The 17,494-nt window shown below is 66.1% G+C and overlaps 1 protein-coding gene across 1 annotated transcript; it reads left to right on the top strand.

Annotated features, from left to right (window-relative positions):
* The first annotated feature begins 123 nt into the window (after positions 1-123).
* On the top strand, positions 124-3,139 carry OLIG2 (oligodendrocyte transcription factor 2). Its single transcript, XM_080655973.1, is given in 3 exon segments — positions 124-252; positions 978-1,840; positions 1,842-3,139. Coding segments are annotated over 2 exon segments (927 nt in total). The 5' UTR covers positions 124-252; positions 978-1,043; the 3' UTR covers positions 1,972-3,139.
* The last annotated feature ends 14,355 nt before the right edge of the window (positions 3,140-17,494 follow it).

The raw sequence follows: 17,494 nt of genomic DNA, 5'->3' as shown, positions 1-17,494 counted from the left end.
TCCCCGGCTCCCCCCCCACCACCCCCCACCCGCCGCGGGCCCAGCTCATTGGCGCGGCGGCCCCTCCAGGACCCGCGCATTGTTCCCCGCCCCTGCTCGGGCCACCACCGCCGCGGTCGCCGCCGCCGAGCTATAAGAAGCGGCCGAGCGCGGAAAGGTGCGGGTGCGCATTACAGACCCACGCGCCCTCCGCGCCTGAGCCCGGCTCTCCACGGCGGCGTCTGGGAACGAGCGCCTCTCACTGCATCCACAGTAAGTGTCCCCGCCCTCCGCGGCCCCAGCTACCCCCCCGGGGCGGATGCCCCTCCACTGGGCTGCTCCCCACGAAGCTCCGTAGAGGGGCCCCGAGCCCGCCCCTGCCCGTCAGTTCTCCACGGCGGCTCCTCGCTCTGACCCACCTCGCACCCACGCAGCATCCTTCGCCCGCAAACGAGAAGTCGGGCGGCCAGGGCTGCTTCTGCCCGAGTCCTGGTCACCGGCGAGCTCCGCGCGGCCCCGGGCGCAGCGCCGGAACCCAGGCTCGGTGCGGGCACTGGGTGCGGGCACTGGGTGCGTGTATGCACGCGTGTCGGCTCCGCGGTGTCGATGGAGATGAGGTGGATGCGTGTGAGGAGCCAAATGCATATCTATTTAGACTTGGCCCTTCCCAAAGGGAAACCTTCACTTGCCACTTGTTTATAGCAACCCGGGAGGCCAGCTCCCCGTGCCTGGCGGAAGGTGTGAGCCCTCTAGATGCCACCCGCACGGGGACGCCCGCGGCTCCCTGGCCTGGAGCAACCTGTGGCTGAGCGCGGAGGGGAGGTTGCGGGGAGGGAAGCAGAGAATACGTGTGCGCACCTGCCCCCCCCCCCCGCCCCAAGGAAGGCCTAGGGTGGCGAGGTGGACACCAGGCGACCCGCCACCCGAGCCTGGACCCCGCGCGGCGCAGCTCTCTCTCTCTCGCTGAGCTCACTTCGCTCCCGGCTCTCTCCTCCTAGGCGGCGTGCGGGGCGCTGGGAAGCCGGGGAGGAAGGACCTGCGAAAGCCGCCACGGTCCCGGGGCCATGGACTCGGACGCCAGCCTGGTGTCCAGCCGCCCGTCTTCGCCCGAGCCGGATGACCTTTTCCTGACGGCCCGGGGCAAGGGCAGCGGCGGCGGCTTCACCGGGGGCACCGTGTCCTCGTCCACGCCGAGCGACTGCCCGCCGGAGCTGAGCTCGGAGCTGCGCGGCGCCCTGGGCGCGGCGGGCGCGCACCCGGGGGACAAGCTGGGCGGCGGCGGCTTCAGGTCCTCGTCCAGCGCGTCGGCGGCGGCCGCGTCGTCCACGAAGAAGGACAAGAAGCAGCTGACGGAGCCCGAGCTGCAGCAGCTGCGCCTCAAGATCAACAGCCGCGAGCGCAAGCGCATGCACGACCTCAACATCGCCATGGACGGGCTGCGCGAGGTCATGCCCTACGCGCACGGCCCGTCGGTGCGCAAGCTCTCCAAGATCGCCACGCTGCTGCTGGCGCGCAACTACATCCTCATGCTCACCAACTCGCTGGAGGAGATGAAGCGGCTGGTGAGCGAGATCTACGGCGGCCACCACGCCGGCTTCCACCCGTCCCCCTGCGGCGGCCTGGCGCACTCCGCGCCCCTGCCCGCCGCCGCCGCGCACCCCGCGGCCGCTCACCACCCCGCGGTGCACCACCCCATCCTGCCGCCCGCCGCCGCCGCCGCCGCCGCTGCCGCCGCCGCCGCGGTGTCCAGCGCCTCCCTGCCCGGCTCCGGGCTGTCGTCGGTCGGCTCCATCCGGCCCCCGCACGGCCTGCTCAAGTCTCCGGCGGCGGCGGCCCCGCTGGGGGGCGGCGGCGGCGGCGGGGGGCGGCGGCTTCCAGCACTGGGGCGGCGTGCCCTGTCCCTGCAGCATGTGCCAGGTGCCGCCGCCGCACCACCACGTGGCGGCCATGGGCGCCGGCGGCCTGCAGCGCCTCACCTCCGACGCCAAGTAGCCAGCGGGTCGGCTCGTTCTGACCGGCGGGGAGGGGAGGGCGCGGAGGCCGCGGGGAAGCCAGGACTGGCGGCGCTGGGGCCTGTGGCTGGGTTGGGGTCAGGGGTGCGAGGCCAGCCCCGCTGGGACGCACTGAACTTGGGGAGTGAGAGGGGCGTGCGCCCCGGGACCTGGCCCAGCCCTCTCCGGCGTCAGCGCGGCCCGGTGGACACCCCTCTAAGAGGGCACTGCTGTGTGCACACCTCCCCAAACACCCCTTCTGCCCCCGAAGAGGGGATTCTCAGAACGGGTTTTCCGGGGACCAGGCCTCGCTCTGGCTGCACTTCGTTACTTGCGGGGTGGGGAGGGAGGCGTTGGGGACTCCCTCTCCTTCCCCACGTTTCTGGGCGGGTGAGGCCTCCGGGGAGGGGCCCCGGAGCGGCCGGGAGGCCCGGGCTCGGAGTTGGTGGAAGCTGGCGGTGGGTACCAGAAGCGCCGTGGTCGCGTGCGGTTTCAGATCGGGTCACCCCACGCCCTGAGAGAAGCGAGCGTCCTCCCTGCGGCTCCCGCGCCCGCGTCCCCTTTTCCAGCAGCAGCAGCAGCAACGCGCTTCCCGGGCGCTCGGCGCAGGGCCGGCGGGTGGAAGGGCCCTCACTGTCCGCTCGGGCGGGCGGCGCGGTGGCTTCTTCGTTATTTTCAAAGTCCGCCGCCCACCCCACTCTCTGAGCACCCAGAGGTCAGGCCCCTCACCCGCTGGGGCGGACCTGGTTCCGAGGGCTGGGCGGGACTCACAGGCTGTTGCCGGGAATATGGTTTGGGGTGTTTGGGGGTTCTGGCGTTTGCTTTTCCTTCCTTGATGTGTAAATATCTCAGTGACCAGGTCAGTGCGTGCTGTGAAACTGTATGCTCACGTGACCGCCCGCCCCCCGCGTCGGAGCCGGGCCTCCTCTGTATCCGTGTCTTTTGCCACTTTTAACACAGATGACAAACCCTCGCGTGCTTTCTGCGTCCCGCGAACCCGGGCCGCGTCTGTCAGTAACATCCCTGCTCCATCGCTGCCCCCCCCCAGAGTGTATCATCTGTTTTATTTTTGTAAAAAGAAAAAAAGTGCTAAATAATATTTATTACCTGTTTTGTTGCAAAAAAAAAAAAAAGAAATAAATGATCAAGTGTTGAGATTTTACATACCAGTGGGAGTCAGTGGGGTGTTTCCCAGCAGCGGGGGCGGGGCCGGTGGGGGAGGGGGGCTCTCCCTGGGGGTCGATGGGGGCGTTCCCCGGGGACTGAGGAGGGGCTGTGTGCCTGTTCTGTTGCTCTGGCCGCCCCCCTCTCTCCCTTTCTCAGGGGGCTCACCACCCCGTGTTGTTTTATTTTCTGAAGTCTCATTCCGGTCCTTTCCCGGCGCCGAGGGCTGAGGACTGAGCGTGCGGAGAGGGAAATGTTCGCTCCTGCGCGCAGACTGGGGGCCTTGGGGGCGAGGCCGGGCCCTGGGGGTGGGAGGCGGCTCCAGGCGCTCAGGCCCGGCGGCCAGGATTGTAGCTGCCTCCGCTCTGCTCCCCGGCAGCCGCCAGCCTGCGTCCGCCCAGGCCGTGCCCCGCTTCAGCTGCGGGCCAGCCACTCGCCCTCACTCCCTGCCCCGCGACGTGTGCGACCCTCCCCCGCGCCCAGCCGGGCCTCGACCTGCGACGTGTCAGGTGCTGGGCCGGCTGTGAGCCCGACTCTCAGAACCTCTTCCCGCCCCTCCGTCTTCTGGGGCCGCGGCCCCGCAGCCATCCACAACCTCGGCGCACCCGGGGGTCCGGCCTCAGCGCACCCGGGGGTCAGCCCTCAGCGCACCCGTGGTCCCGGCCTCAGCGCACCCGGGGTCCAGCCCTCAGCGCACCCGGGGGCCAGCCCTCAGCGCACCCGGGGGTCAGCCCTCAGCGCACCCCGGGAGCCCGCCCTCAGCTTACCCGGGGGTCCCGGCCTCAGCGCACCCGGGGGTCCCGGCCTCAGCGCACCTGGGGGTCAGCCCTCAGCGCACCTGGGGTCCCGGCCTCAGCGCACCCGGGGGTCAGCCCTCAGCGCACCTGGGGTCCCGGCCTCAGCGCACCCGGGGGTCAGCCCTCAGCGCACCTGGGGTCCCGGCCTCAGCGCACCCGGGGGTCAGCCCTCAGCACACCCAGGGGCCCGCCCTCAGCTCACCCGGGGTCCCGCCCTCAGCGCACCCGGGGATCAGCCCTGGGCGCACCCGGGGGTCTGGCTAAGGACGGAGAGCACTCGCCCGTGGACTCGCCCGCCCGCAGGGCCGCTGGGCCCGGGGCCTCGCTACCCGTTGGGGCCTCTTTGGGGGCCACCGGCGGAAGTTCCCTGCACCGGGGACACCAGGACGCCGGGGGACGGAGGACGTGCTGGCTGGAACCCCACTTCTTGAAGCCGGCCCTGAGCCAGGCCCACCGACTCCCCTGTAGGAGGGGGCTCCATCCCAGCTGGGGGGCCCGGGCTTCGGGCTCCACAGGGGAACCGCTGCCCCCGAGGAGGGGCGCCGGGGACGGGGCTGTGGGCCTCGCTCAGCCTCGCTGCTCACCCAGCGCGGGGAAGGCCCAGAGCGGGGAGCGGGGAGGAGGGCTGAGGGCGCCAAGGGTCCCCGAAGAGGGAGGGGGCAGAGCTTACAGTTTTATTCCGAATCCATCCGAGAGGAAACGCTGAGACCTGAGGCCAGGCCGCCTGCGCCCGCGGGGCTCCGCGTGTGGGGGCTCCGGCTGCGCGCGGGGGAGTAGAGGTGCCTTCGTTAGAAGCAAAAAATAAAATAAAATAAAAAATAAGAAGAAGCCCTCCCCCACCCTCCCAGCAAGCTCTCCCCCGGCGGCCAGCCTCCAAGCCAGGCTCCCAGCCCCCCCGCCGCCCCCCGCCCCAAGCACCCCCCTAAGCGGAGCGCCCAGCAGGGACCTGGGCCACAGAGAGAGCCCCTCCCCGCATGCCGGAGAGGCACGCGCAGGCCACACAGTCCGCTGGGCCTCCTGGCAGGCGGCTCCCCGAGGGTGGCCCAAGGCTGGGGGCGGGGGCGGGGGCGCAGGGCGCAGGCCCTCGGCGGGTGGGGGTGCCGCCAGGGAAGTCCTGTGCTGCTACTTGGAGGCGGGAGGGTCTTTCATGGGGGGGGTGACGACCCTCCGCGGAGAACCGGGACCCAAGAGCAGGTAGAGGAACAGCCCCAGGCCCCGGTCTGCGGGTTCCTCCTGCGCTTCCCCAGCCCCCACGGTCTGTGAGGTTGTCCCCAAGCCCCCCCTCCCCGCCCCTGCAGCTCTGCTGACCCTGGTGGAGAGGCCAAGCCTCCTGCACATCTCGCCCCAGGTTCTGCCCTTGGGCCTTCACGCCCTCACTGGGCCGGAGTCACAGGAGCCCTGGTTTTGGGGGCGGGACCGTGGCCCTGGGGCGCTGCAGCAGCGGGGACCCCACATCTCAGCGACAAGCTGGGTTTTGGGGGCGGGACCGTGGCCCTGGGGCGCTGCAGTGAGAACAGGGATGCAGGGCTGGGAGCAGGCGGCAGCTGGGGCTGGGCCTTGGGGAGCTCAGGATCTTCAGGGCGGGAGGCGCCGAGCCGAGTGCTGAAGGCTGGGAGCTGGCTGGTTGTTAATTCCGTTCTCACGGTAACGGTAACCTGTGAGGACCGTTTACAGGTGAGGGAACTGAGGCACAGGTGGAGGAGTGACTTGCTGGGGGCATAGCTAGTAAGTGGGGGCAGCAAGGTTGTAACCCAGGAGCCATGAGGTCGCCCCACCCTACCCAGGTCCCCCTGCACCCCGCAGGCCCCAGGCTCTGGCCCCACCCCCCTCGCCCTGCGCGCCCCCCCCCCCCCACCCTGTGAGCTTCTCCTGCTCCCCCTTGGCCTCTGGATCACTTCTGTCCTCAACGCCCCGGGTTAGGGTTAGGGTTAGGGTTAGGGTTAGGGTTAGGGTTAGGGCTAGGGTTAGGGTTAGGGTTAGTGTTAGGGTAAGGTTCGGGGTCAGGATTAGGGTAGGGTTAGGGTTAGGGTTAGGGTTAGGGTTAGGGTTAGGGCTAGGGCTAGGGTTAGGGTTAGGGTTAGGGTTAGGGTTAGGGCTAGGGTTAGGGTTAGGGGGTAGGGTTAGGGTTAGTGTTAGGGTAGGGTTCGGGGTCAGGATTAGGGTAGGGTTAGGGTTAGGTTAGGGTTAGGGGGTAGGGTTCGGGGTAGGGTTAGGGGTAGGTTTAGGGTTAGGTTAGGGTTAGGTGAAGGGTTAGGGTTATGGTTAGGGTTAGGTTAGCATTAGGGGTAGGGGTAGGGTTATGGTTAGGGTTATGGCAGGGAGGCTTTGGCAATTAGCAGCTCCTGGGGCGCCAGGCAATGGAGGAGGAAGGCGCAGGGCAGGCGAGCTGGTGGGGGGGGGGCACTGTGAGGAACTGAGGCTGGTGCCTTGGGCCGCATCCCTGCTGGGTTGTGCCCACACCCGGTGCAGTAATTCGCCAGGAACCTCAAGTCTTTGAGCCTCGGGGTTCAGACAGACACCAGAGGTCCTGAGGTCGGGCTGCGGGTGGGCCAGGCGAAGGTGGGCGGGGCTGGGCCCCCCCCCCCCCACTTCCAGTTTGCAGCCCCTGGAATTGGCTGCCGGACCAGAACCACTTAAAGAGACGCTCGCTGCGTTTGAAGACCCGTCTTTATTGGGGCCCGTGGTCTCCACGTGGCTGCGCTCTGGGGATGAGCTGGCCTGGTGAAGTGGAGCAGACCTGGCGCCCGTCCCCTGGGTCCTGCGCTGCCGGCAGAGCGCGTGGAGCTGCCCCGAGGCCGGCCTGGGACCGGTGGTCCGCGGGGTCCCCCCTGCCCGCAGCGCCTCCGGGGTAAGCTTTGGGTCCCAGGGTCTGCAGGCCTCCGAGTCCCCTGGCCGTGGGAGGGGTTGGGGGTCCCTGAGAAGCAGCCATGGAAAACCCCCCGGAAGCGGCCACATTCGCGTGGGGACAAACATGTCCGGGGAGTCCGGGGTCACGGATCCGCCAGGCGCGGGCACCCGGGTCCCCTGGAAGCCGAGGCCGCAGTCTGACAGCCTCGGGGCCGCTGAGCAGGGCCTGGGAGCCAGCGTGGTCAGGCCGCAGCCGCTCACCGCCCCGCCCGGCTGCCCGTGTGCAGAGCGGGGCCGGAGGGGTCTCCGCAGCGGTGCGCTCTGAGCCTCAGTTTCCCCTTCTGCGGAATGGAGCCGGGCTGGAGGATCACCCCCGGGGGGGGGGGGGAGGCTGGCACAGGGCCTGGCACACAGTGGCCTCAGGGGAGGGGTCTGTGCGTTGCCAAGTGGGGAAGGTCCCACACTCGATAGAGAACCCGAGATCAAGGAGAAATCGCTGAAGGAAACGCTGCTTCGTTCAAGCGGCCGCCTCACAGGCCCCCCCCCCCCCCCAGCCCCGCTCTCCTCTTGGCAAAGGGCGTCCCTCTCGGCGCCAGGCCTGCCGCTCCCTGTCTGGGCCCCTCAGACGCCCAGGCAGCTGGGGGTCAGCCGGAAGGTGCCGGCTCTGCCTGCTGTGGAGGTGCAGCGGGAGGCACAGGAGGACTCGAGCTGGGGCCTCCCGTCACCCCGGTTCTGAACTCGCCAAGCCATTCAGGCCAGTGCAGCTCAGGGGGACACTGGGTACTGGCAGCTTAGCCAGGGCGGGCAGGAAGGAACTCGGTGCCGCCAGGCACTGGCATACTGCAGGGCAGGGGCGGGGAGCCGGAGGCCCTCACCCCCCAAGTCCTGGGCTCGCTCCTCTGCCTCTCCTTCCCAGAACCCCTCCCCCCCAGGACCCGGCTCAGGCCGGCCCACGCAGATCTGCTTGTCGTCATCCCAACAGTTTGCTGGACCGCCAGCCTTCGCTTCTCTCGTGTGTTTGTTGAGGTGACGTGATGCCAGCCATTCGAAAGGGAACCGTTCCATGGCGTTCACAGCACCACGCATCTCCCACTCTCTTCAGTCCCTAAACATGATGGCTGCAAAGGAGAACCTGTCCCACTCAGCAGCGACCCCCACACCCCTGCCCTCCGGCCGGGTTAACCCATCCCGGATACGTCATATTAAGGCCATCAGACACATGGGAGCCGCCTGTCCCGGGCTTTTCACACTCAGCGCGGGAGGCCCAGCCACCCTGCACCGTGTCCGCATTCCGTTCCTGTTAAAGGCTGAGTAATAGTCCATTGTGTGTGGGTATCCACTCACCCGCTCACAGTCCCGCTCATTTCTTTCTTTAAAATCTTTATTGTCGGAAGTATTACAGATGTCACTGTGGAGTCTAAAGAACAAAATACAACAGAATTTGGGATAATGCTTTCACCTCCTTTTACATTCTCGAACCTGACCCTGCTCTGCTTTTCCGTCCCCACACCGCATGTTCAGTTTATTACCTTCGCTGTTTATTACTTCTGGAATGTCAGCGTCCCAAGGCAGAGGTCTTGGTTCATCCCGATCACGGATGTGGGGCGGCACCCAGCACATAGCAAGTGCTCATCCTGGTCACTGAACGAATGAATGAACGAACGAATGGATGGACGGATGGATGAAGGAATGCAGATGCTTTTGGTCACGGAGCCCCTTCGTAACTAGAGTGGGAGAGCCACAACGTGCACGGGGACTCCCAAACCAGAAAACACGAGCAAAGCCTGACCCTGTCCAAAGTGCCTTGTTGAACTCTGTCTGCCTTCCCAAAAGTGACCTGGAAAAACTGCCAGGTCTCCGAGGCCGATCTTATGTGGGTTCCGGAGCGGGAAGCTACAGACAGGTGTTTCCTTGGATGCCTCGTGCCAACGGCAAGCAGACCTGAGAAAGGACTCTCTCTCCCGGCAAACGAGCAGCTCCCACACCAGCCATGTCAGAGAGTCCCAGACAGAATGAGAGCATGTCGGACGGCTTTTCAACTCAGCCTGCGTAACCCTTCGCCTGACATATCCTACGGGGAAGAAAAAACCCTCAGCGGCTGTGTTTATCCCGAATGCAAAGCTGCCCCCTTTGTTGAGGTCGCTGAGCTAACCCCGGGGAGAACAATGGCGGGCGTGCTGGCGGGCCATGTGCTGATGCGCTCATGCCCTCAGCCGCACCAGATGGCCGGGCCGCGCCCGCCTGGGTCAAGACGCAGAGCCAGGCTGCTCCCCACCCTGCCCGCTACCAGACACCGCTTCTCTGTGGAGACGCTGGCTGTCCAGGGGGGCACATGCAGGGCACCAGGCCAGAGCAAAGGAACAACTATGGGGGCTGGTGCGCTGGTTTGAACCGAGATGCAGAATTGAAACGTAGTTTCATTGGAGGGAAAGGCAGGAAAGGGATTCACGTGCCACATTGTCGCAGCATTTTCGCTACATTGTTGCAGAGCTTTGCTACATTGGTGCTGCACTTTGCTACATTGTTGCAGGCACTCGTTACATTGTTGCGGGCACTCGCTACATTGTTGCAGGCACTCGTTACATTGTTGCGGCGCTCGGCTCATGGCATGGCTCACATTGTCATCTTCTCCGCCAGGACCTGCGTGCAGTTCTCATCTTGCTTCCTCTCCCTCTGAGGTGTTTGTCTTCTAACCTTCCCCACATCTCCGTGCATCACGGAGGAGAGAAAAGAGCTTGGTCCCCTAAACAAAAAAAAAAAAAAAAAGCAAAGCCGGGCTTTCTGGCAACCGCAAAGGGAGGCTGCAGACAATTCCTTGGGGAACAGGTAGCTAAGTGGCCACGACGGGACTCCACAACACCCGCTCCCGTCGCCCCGCTGAGGAGAAGACCCCGTCAGCATCCCCTTTGCTCTTCCCACAGGTTGGGTGAGGCCCCCAGCCCGAGGCTCCTGTGTCCTGGGAGTGACCATCTGTCTGTCCATGCCCACGGAGCCAGCCTGGGCTGCCAGGCGACCCCGCCCACTTCTCCCACCCATGTCCCCGGAGCGGAGACTCCATCAGAGCCAGGAGGGCAGCAACTCAGAGCCATCCCGCCCGATCCACACAGAGGCCGAAGGGCACCCCCACAGGAAGGACCAGCAAGGACCATCAACCCCGATGTTCTGACTCTGAAACAGACAAGCAGGCGAGCCCCGCCCCGTGGTCTTTTTAAAAAATATATTTTTATTGATGTCAGAGAGGAAGGGAGAGGGACAGAGAGAGAGAAACATCAGCGATGAGAGAGAATCACTGATCGGCTGCCTCCTGCACACCCCACACTGGGGACCAAGCCTGCAACTCGGGCCTGTGCCCTGACCGGGAATTGAACTGTGACCTCCTGGTTCCTGGGTCAATGTTCAAACCCTGGGCCCTGCTGACCAGGCCACTTGGTCTTCAACGTCCGTGCTTCACGGTGCCCAGGAGGATGGGCAGGGCCTGACCCCCCATCACCAGCTGTGTGTGCCCTGTGTCCCTCCTGCTAATGCCACTGCTTCCCAGGCATGGCACCCAGCACGCCCTGTCAGCACGCCGTCACCGGGAGGGCACAGCACACCGTCACCGTCACCAGGAGGGCACAGCACACCGTCACCGTCACCGGGAGGGGGCACACCGTCACCGTCACTGTCACCGGGAGGGGCACAGCATGCGTCAGCACCGCGGGGTCTGCAAGGAGGGTCCCGAGCGCCTGGACCAGGTGAATTCTGCCTGGAAGGGAGGGGGGAGGGAGGGGCTGGCGGGGGGGGGGGGACGCGGGACTAACAGGGCCAGGGCCTCCACCAGCGCAGGCTTTGGGGAGACGGGGCGGGGGGTAGTCTTACACCTCAATAAAGAAAGACACAGAAATGTCTCTGAAACACAGCTGCCCACATGGGGGTCCTGCCCCCCTTTCCACTCACTGCTGGGGCGGCAGACCGCGCGTGGGTCCCCTCTTCACTCTGCACCCCGCGAGCACCTTCCCTGGCTGCGGCTGTGGAAAGGTTAGGGTTCGGCATAGTCTCTCATCTCCTCCTCCTCTCCCCGCCCTGCCCCCCCCCCTCGCTCCCGCTGAGGACAGAGCTGGGCCCTGGCAGGGGGTTCCATGGCGTGTGGCCACGCCGTCCGCTCAGCGCTCGGAAGACCGCGCCTCGGGGGAGGCTTTGCCGCGACCATCTTGAGATCCCCGATGACTTTCACAGGGGGACCCATTTTCATTGCCTGGCCCCCAATTCCCCAGCCAGCCCTGTGCTTGGCGATGAGACCCTCTTTGGGGTGGTCGCACGGTTCTCTACGTGCCGGCCACGGGCTCCTTACTGTCCCCCGCTCCATGGCCCGCATCCGAGTTTCCCCCCAGTCACTTCTTTTTAAGGTTCCTGTTGATGTACAGAGAGAGGAGGGAGAGGGAGAGAGGGAGCGAACCACCCATTGCTGCCTCCTGCACCCACCCCCCTTCCCGCTCAGGGGTCGAGCCCACAGCCCAGGCACGAGCCCCGGCAAGAATCGAACAGGCGACCTGGTGGTGCGTGGGACGGCGCTCCAGCCACCTGAGCCCCAGCCAGGCCCCAACCGCGTCTTAGGGCCTCACCCAGGCCGCACCCCGTTAAGAATGACCGGCCATTTCACCACGGAGCCCGTGGGGCGTACACGGGGCCCTTCGGGGCGATGCACTCAGAGGGTTCCACAGAGAAAGGTCATCCCCGCCCGGCCCCGCCAGGCAGGGGCGAGCAGGCCGACGTGGGGACAGGTCGCTCCCCAACCCCGGCCGCCTGGCCCCGCGCAGTCGGCTGCGACCACCTCTGCGGATTGAGCAAACACAGCCTCCAGCCCTGAGACCCCCACTCTCTCAGGACAACACGGGGCAGCCAGTGGCACCCCTATCCCCACACCAACCGGCGCCCCGGCCTCTCCCCCCCAGCGGGGGGTGGCCACATGGCGAGGACGCAGCCTGTGCCGTGGGTCCTGTCCCTAAGAAAAGGCCGTGCGGGCGCGGACCTAGATGAATTCTAACGTCTTTCCAATACATTCGCTCTCCTGTCGCCCCGCTCCACGCTGCCCCGCGGGGTGCGCCCGGCTGGACAGCCCCAGGCAGAGGCCGCACGTGGAGCCCGTTAGCCCGGGCCGGGGGGCGAGTGCTCTCAGCGTGACAGGCCACGCGGCCGGGGTCACGAGGTCACGCTGCTGCGGGCACACGTGCGAGCTCTCCCAGGACCTGCAGCCGCAGCCCATTCGCCGATTGGTTCCAGTGTATTAACAGCCCATGAACTTCCCATCCGGCTGGCGGCACCTGCCTGGCAGGCGATTAGCTCCCCGTCCCCCGCGCCCCCCCCCCTCCCCCCGGGCAGAGGCCTGGCCCTTCTGGGCGGAGCTCCGTCCTCACTGCAGGGAGAGCAGTGGTTCAGGGAGCCGCAGGCCCAGGCAGGACACCCAGGCCGGCTTACAGGGGGGACACCCAGGCCGGCTTACAGGGGGGACACCCAGGCCGGCTTACAGGGGGGACACCCAGGCCCAGGAGGGACACCACCCAGGCCGGCTTACAGGAGGGACACCCAGGCCGGCTTACAGGGGGGACACCCAGGCCAGCTTACAGGGGGGACACCCAGGCCGGCTTACAGGCGGGACACCCAGGCCGGCTTGTAGGAGGGACACCCAGGCCCAGGAGGGACACCCAGGCCGGCTTACAGGAGGGACACCCAGGCCGGCTTACAGAAGGGACACCCAGGCCGGCTTACAGGGGGGACACCCAGGCCAGCTTACAGAAGGGACACCCAGGCCGGCTTACAGGCGGGACACCCAGGCCGGCTTACAGGGGGGACACCCAGGCCGGCTTACAGGGGGGACACCCAGGCCGGCTTACAGGAGGGACACCCAGGCCGGCTTACAGGGGGGACACCCAGGCTGGCTTGTAGGAGGGACACCCAGGCCGGCTTACAGGGGGACACCCAGGCCGGCTTACAGGAGGGACACCCAGGCCGGCTTGCAGGCGGTCCGCACAGGACACAGCCCGGCCGCCCCACACCCATCAAGCCACTCTGCGCTAAACCGGACGCGGCTTATTTAAAAAGCAACTTACTTTTTTTTTTTTAAGTATTTTTATTGATCTCAGAGAGAAAGGGAGATGGAGAGAGAGAGAAACACCCCACCCTGAGGATGGAGCCCACAACCCGCGCCTGTGCCCTGACCGGGACTCGAACCCTGACCTCCTGGTTCAGAGGTGGACGCTCACCCCTGAGCCCCGCCGGCTGAGTGCGGCTTACACGCTCGCCTTCACCTTCTCATTGTTGGACACGTGGGCGGCAGGGCCTGTGCAGGCCGGGCAGCCTCAGCCCCGTCTCACTTCTCTGTGCAAGAGGCAGGAAGTGGAAACGGGGGGCAGGAACAAGAGGCCCACGCCACCCCGCCTCCGGGACGGCGGCCTCCACCCGCCCCAAAACAAGCCCGACTCCCCTCATGGGGGGCTCGGTGGCTGGCGGCCTGCCCGTCACAGCATCCGTGACTCGGGACACTGAACGACAGGACGCCCTTCACACAGTGAGGCCACAAGTCCCAGACCGGGGGTGGGCCCGGCTGGCTCCTCGGAGGCCTGAGGGGGGCCTCCCCCCAAGGCCCCTCCCATGGGCTTCTCCCTGTGTCTTCACACGGCCTCCCCTGCACGGGTCCGTCTCTGAGCCCCCCCCCCCCCCACCTTTTATACGGACACAGTCACTGCGCCAGGGCCCTTCCTAATGGCCTCGTTCTAACGGGGTCACCCGGTGCAGACCCGCCTCCCACAAGGCCCCGTGCTGGGTCCCGGTGAGGACTGCACTGTCCTTTCTCGATGGGACAGTGAATCCCAGTTCCCTCCAGCCTGTCCCCAAGCCCCTCCTGGGGCCTGTTCCAGCGTTCAGTCCTCACCATCTAGGCCGCAGGCGTCCTCAAACTGCGGCCCGCGGGCCACATGCGGCCCGCCAAGGACACTGATCCGGCCCGCCGGGGCCGCTGCCTGTCCTGCTTAGCAGCCGACGCGTCCCGGGCCCGCAGGGCGCATAGGAATTTGTTCATAGTTTTTTTTTAAAACTATAGTCCGGCCCTCCCACGGTCTGAGGGACAGGGAACTGGCCCCCTGTTTAAAAAGTCCGAGGACCCCTGCCCTAGGGGAAGGGGAGAGAGAGAGGGGGGAGAGAGAGGGAGCGGGGAGAGGGAGGGTGAGAGAGATAGGGGGAGAGAGGGAGAGAGAGGAGGAGAGAAGGAGAGAGAGGGAGAGAAAGGGAGAGGGGGAGAGAGAGGGAAAGAGGGGGAGAGAGAGGGGGAGAGAGAGGGAGAGGGGAGAGGGAGGGTGAGAGAGGTAGGGGGAGAGAAGGAGAGAGGGGGAGAGAGAGGGAGAGGGGGAGGGAGAGCGGGAGAGGGGGAGAGAGAAGGAAAGAGGGGAAGAGAGAGGGGGAGAGAGAGGGAGAGGGGGAGAGAGAGGGAGAGGGGGAGAGAGAGGGAGAGGGGGAGAGAGAGGGAGAGGGGGAGAGAGAGGGAGAGGGGGAGAGAGAGGGAGAGGGGGAGAGAGAGGGAGAGGGGGAGAGAGAGGGAGAGGGGGAGAGAGAGGGAGAGGGGGAGAGAGAGGGAGAGCGGGAGAGAGAGCCCCCCTGCCTGCCCAGATCCGACTGCCCTGTCCTAGTAAGCCTCGCCCCAAAAGCGTGGGACAGGAGGGGACCCCTCAGGGCTGGGCCTTGCTCTGTGGTTCCTACAGCGACTGGAACACCAGGGGCCCAACACTCCCCCAAAGGAAAAGTGCGGAAATGAAAGTCCAGCCGCGGTGGGAGGAGGGGGGGGCGGCCGAGAGGCTGACAGGTGCCAGGCAAGGAGGGAGCAGGACCCCAGGAGGAGGAGCCGGGGTGCAGCAGGGGGCAGCGAGCTCCTGGGGGAGCGGGGGTTGAGAAAGGAGGAGGCCACACAGCCGACCCGGGAGGGGGCCCTGGGGAGCCCGTGAGCCAGGCCGCCTGGACATGGCGCAGCCCCCCAGCGGGGGGGGGGGGCTCTTCTTTGCCGTCCTTTTCCTCCTGCCCCACCAGCACCTGTGGCCGCCCCTTTGGAACAGAGCCGTGGCCCTATCTAGTGCGAATGGGCTGGGACGTGGGGTGCACTCCCCAGCACCCCTGCGGCTGGCACAGACCCGTGCTTCACAGATCCCGGCTAATAGGCCAAGGCGGCGGCGGCAGTGAGCCTTCGGGAAGCCGGGCACGGACGGACGCTGGCGCAGCTGGCTACTGAGCTCCCCGCCCCGGTCACTCCTTCCCGACCACAGGGAATGCGGGCCTAATGGCTGGAGCACCAGCAGCCTGCTGGGCCCTGAGGTGAGCTGAGGGCGGAAGGCAGACGTTAAGAAGGGGAGTGAGCCCTAGCCGGTGTTGCTCAGTGGATAGAGCGTCGGCCTGCGGACTGAAGGGTCCCGGGTTCGATTCCGGTCAAGGGCATGTACTTTGGTTGCGAGCACATCCCCAGTAGGGGGCGGGCAGGAGGCAGCCGATAGATGATTTTCTCTCATCATGGATGTTTCCATCTCCCTCTCCCTTCCTCTCTGTAAAAAATCAATAAAATATATTTTTTTAAAAAAAGAAGGGGAGTGAGAAGCGAGAGGACTCAGCACCGCAGCCCGCGGCCGAAGCCTGGGCTCTCCCCGACAGACGGAAGGCGTTGCTGCAGCGGCTGGGATTCCGTTCGATTCTGTGCGGGAGAATCTGACCCGGGCCCACCTCGCCGAGGCCGCCCCTGCACGAGGGGGGAGCGCCCTCCGTGCGGTGGGGGGGGGGGGGGGTCAGGCCCATGGAGACCCTTTTCCTAACTCAGAACTGCAGACGAGAGCGAGGCACAGGAAGGGTTGGGGGGTGCTTCAAATTCAGTATTGGGGTCCAACCCACTTAGCCGCTTAACACCACCCCTGCGTTCTTCCTGAAGCTGCTGAGGGCTGGGGGCCTGGCCGTGGGCGCACTCCGAGGCCGCCGTGCACCGGATGCAGAAGTGACGAGCGGCCTGCAGCTCCGAGCGAGAAAGCAATTGCTCAAGGCTGATAACAGGCGGGGGAAGTCCCCGACCAGAAGCTGGGGCTGCCTAGCGCCCGGCCCGCGGGGACTTGCACGTGTCCCGCGGGGGAGGGCAGGCCGAGTCCCCGCACCCGGCGCTTGGCATCCCGGGCGCATGGAGCTGCTGCAGGGAGCACGGTCCGCCTGCCTGGGGCTGAGCAGACCCAGGAGGGAAAGGCCGTGGTCGCAGGAGCCCCGCAGATGGGAGAAGAGGGTGGGGGTGGAGGTGGGGGTCCTCCACTGAGGGTGGCTACTTTCCCCCAAAGTTGCACACTCAACCGTGGGAAGGCGTGTGGCAGAGACGGCTCTTTCTGCAGGGAACAGTGTGAGGGGAGAAGGGACGCGGTGGCTGGGATTCACTCATTCATTCATTCGTTCATTCATTCATTCATTCATTCATTTGTTCATTCATTCATTTGTTCATTCATTCATTCATTCATTTGTTCATTCATTCATTTGTTCATTCATTCATTCATTCATTGGTTCGTTCATTCATTCATTCAGTACTTACTGGGGATTTTTATGTCCCAGGCACAGTCCCAGGCCCCAGAACAAAAAATACTTCCCCTATAATTGGAAGCAGAAAGAATGCACAGCGCGCAGGGGGCGGGGGAGGGGCTGGTCCCTGTGTGGTGTGGGGCAGGGAAGGCACTGGGGTCCCAGGGCATTGGAGGAGAACCTACAGATGCGTGAGGAGCGGGAGGCTCTGTGGGAACTGCGCCCGCCTGCCAGGGACCCGGACCTGCAGGGGCGGAGGCCCCGAGGCTGGGCTGCAGGAGGGCCCGGGGCCTGAGCGGCAGGCAGGCCCGGGAAGCTGGGGTGGCCCACAGCCTCCAGCACAGCAGCTCAGGGCGGGGCGAGGCCTGGGAAGCCGCGGTGAGGACGGCGGGCCATCCCAGGAGCAGCGGGAAGAAGCTCAGCTCACGGGGTGCGGCTGCTCTTGCTGAGCTATTCACAGCCACGCATGCCGTCTCCGCGGCGTTTGGAGACGCGCAGCTGCGTGCGCCCGGGAGAGAGGCCGTAACAGGAGGTGGAGGAGCGTGAAATCGGCCCTGACCCGCCCCCGGTACCGTGGGAAGCAAGGGCGGCAGCCACAGCTGCACCCCTTCCCCTCCCATCGGGGGAGCTGACGGAGGCGAAGCCCCCCCAGGAGATTCTAGGGTTTTCTGGCCTCCGCCAGCCAGGAGGCTAGACAACCCCGTCCCGGCGAGAGGTCTGGTGGCCAACAGATCACCATCCAACGTGCTGGGAGGGCTCCGTCTGTGCACTTTGGCGTCGACGGGCATGGACGGGGATGGACGGGCATGGACGGGGATGGACGGGCATGGACGGGGATGGACGGGCATGGACGGGGATGGACAGGCATTGACGGGGATGGACAGGCATTGACGGGGATGGACGGGCATGGAGGCCAGCGCCCAGGGTGAAAGAGACAGAACCATCCCTCCCAGCCCAGCCTGCTGGCCTCTGCACCGAGGGACACTGGGCCGGCCCGCATGCTCTGTGGGCCTCAGTTTCCTCACTTGCCACACGGGCAGCTGTCCTGACCCCACCGGCCTCCCACGAGGCCAAGGTAAGCGTGCAGAACGGCTTGCAAGCACTGAGGGCAGGGTGCTCGCGCAGGGGGCACGCCCTCGTGCTGGTGAGAGTGGCCAC

This window comes from Plecotus auritus (assembly GCF_963455305.1).
Source record: "Plecotus auritus genome assembly, chromosome: 2".
Lineage (NCBI taxonomy): Eukaryota > Metazoa > Chordata > Mammalia > Chiroptera > Vespertilionidae > Plecotus > Plecotus auritus.
The sequence above is the reverse complement of the archived record's forward strand: the minus strand, read 5'-3'. Positions and strand labels throughout refer to the sequence as shown.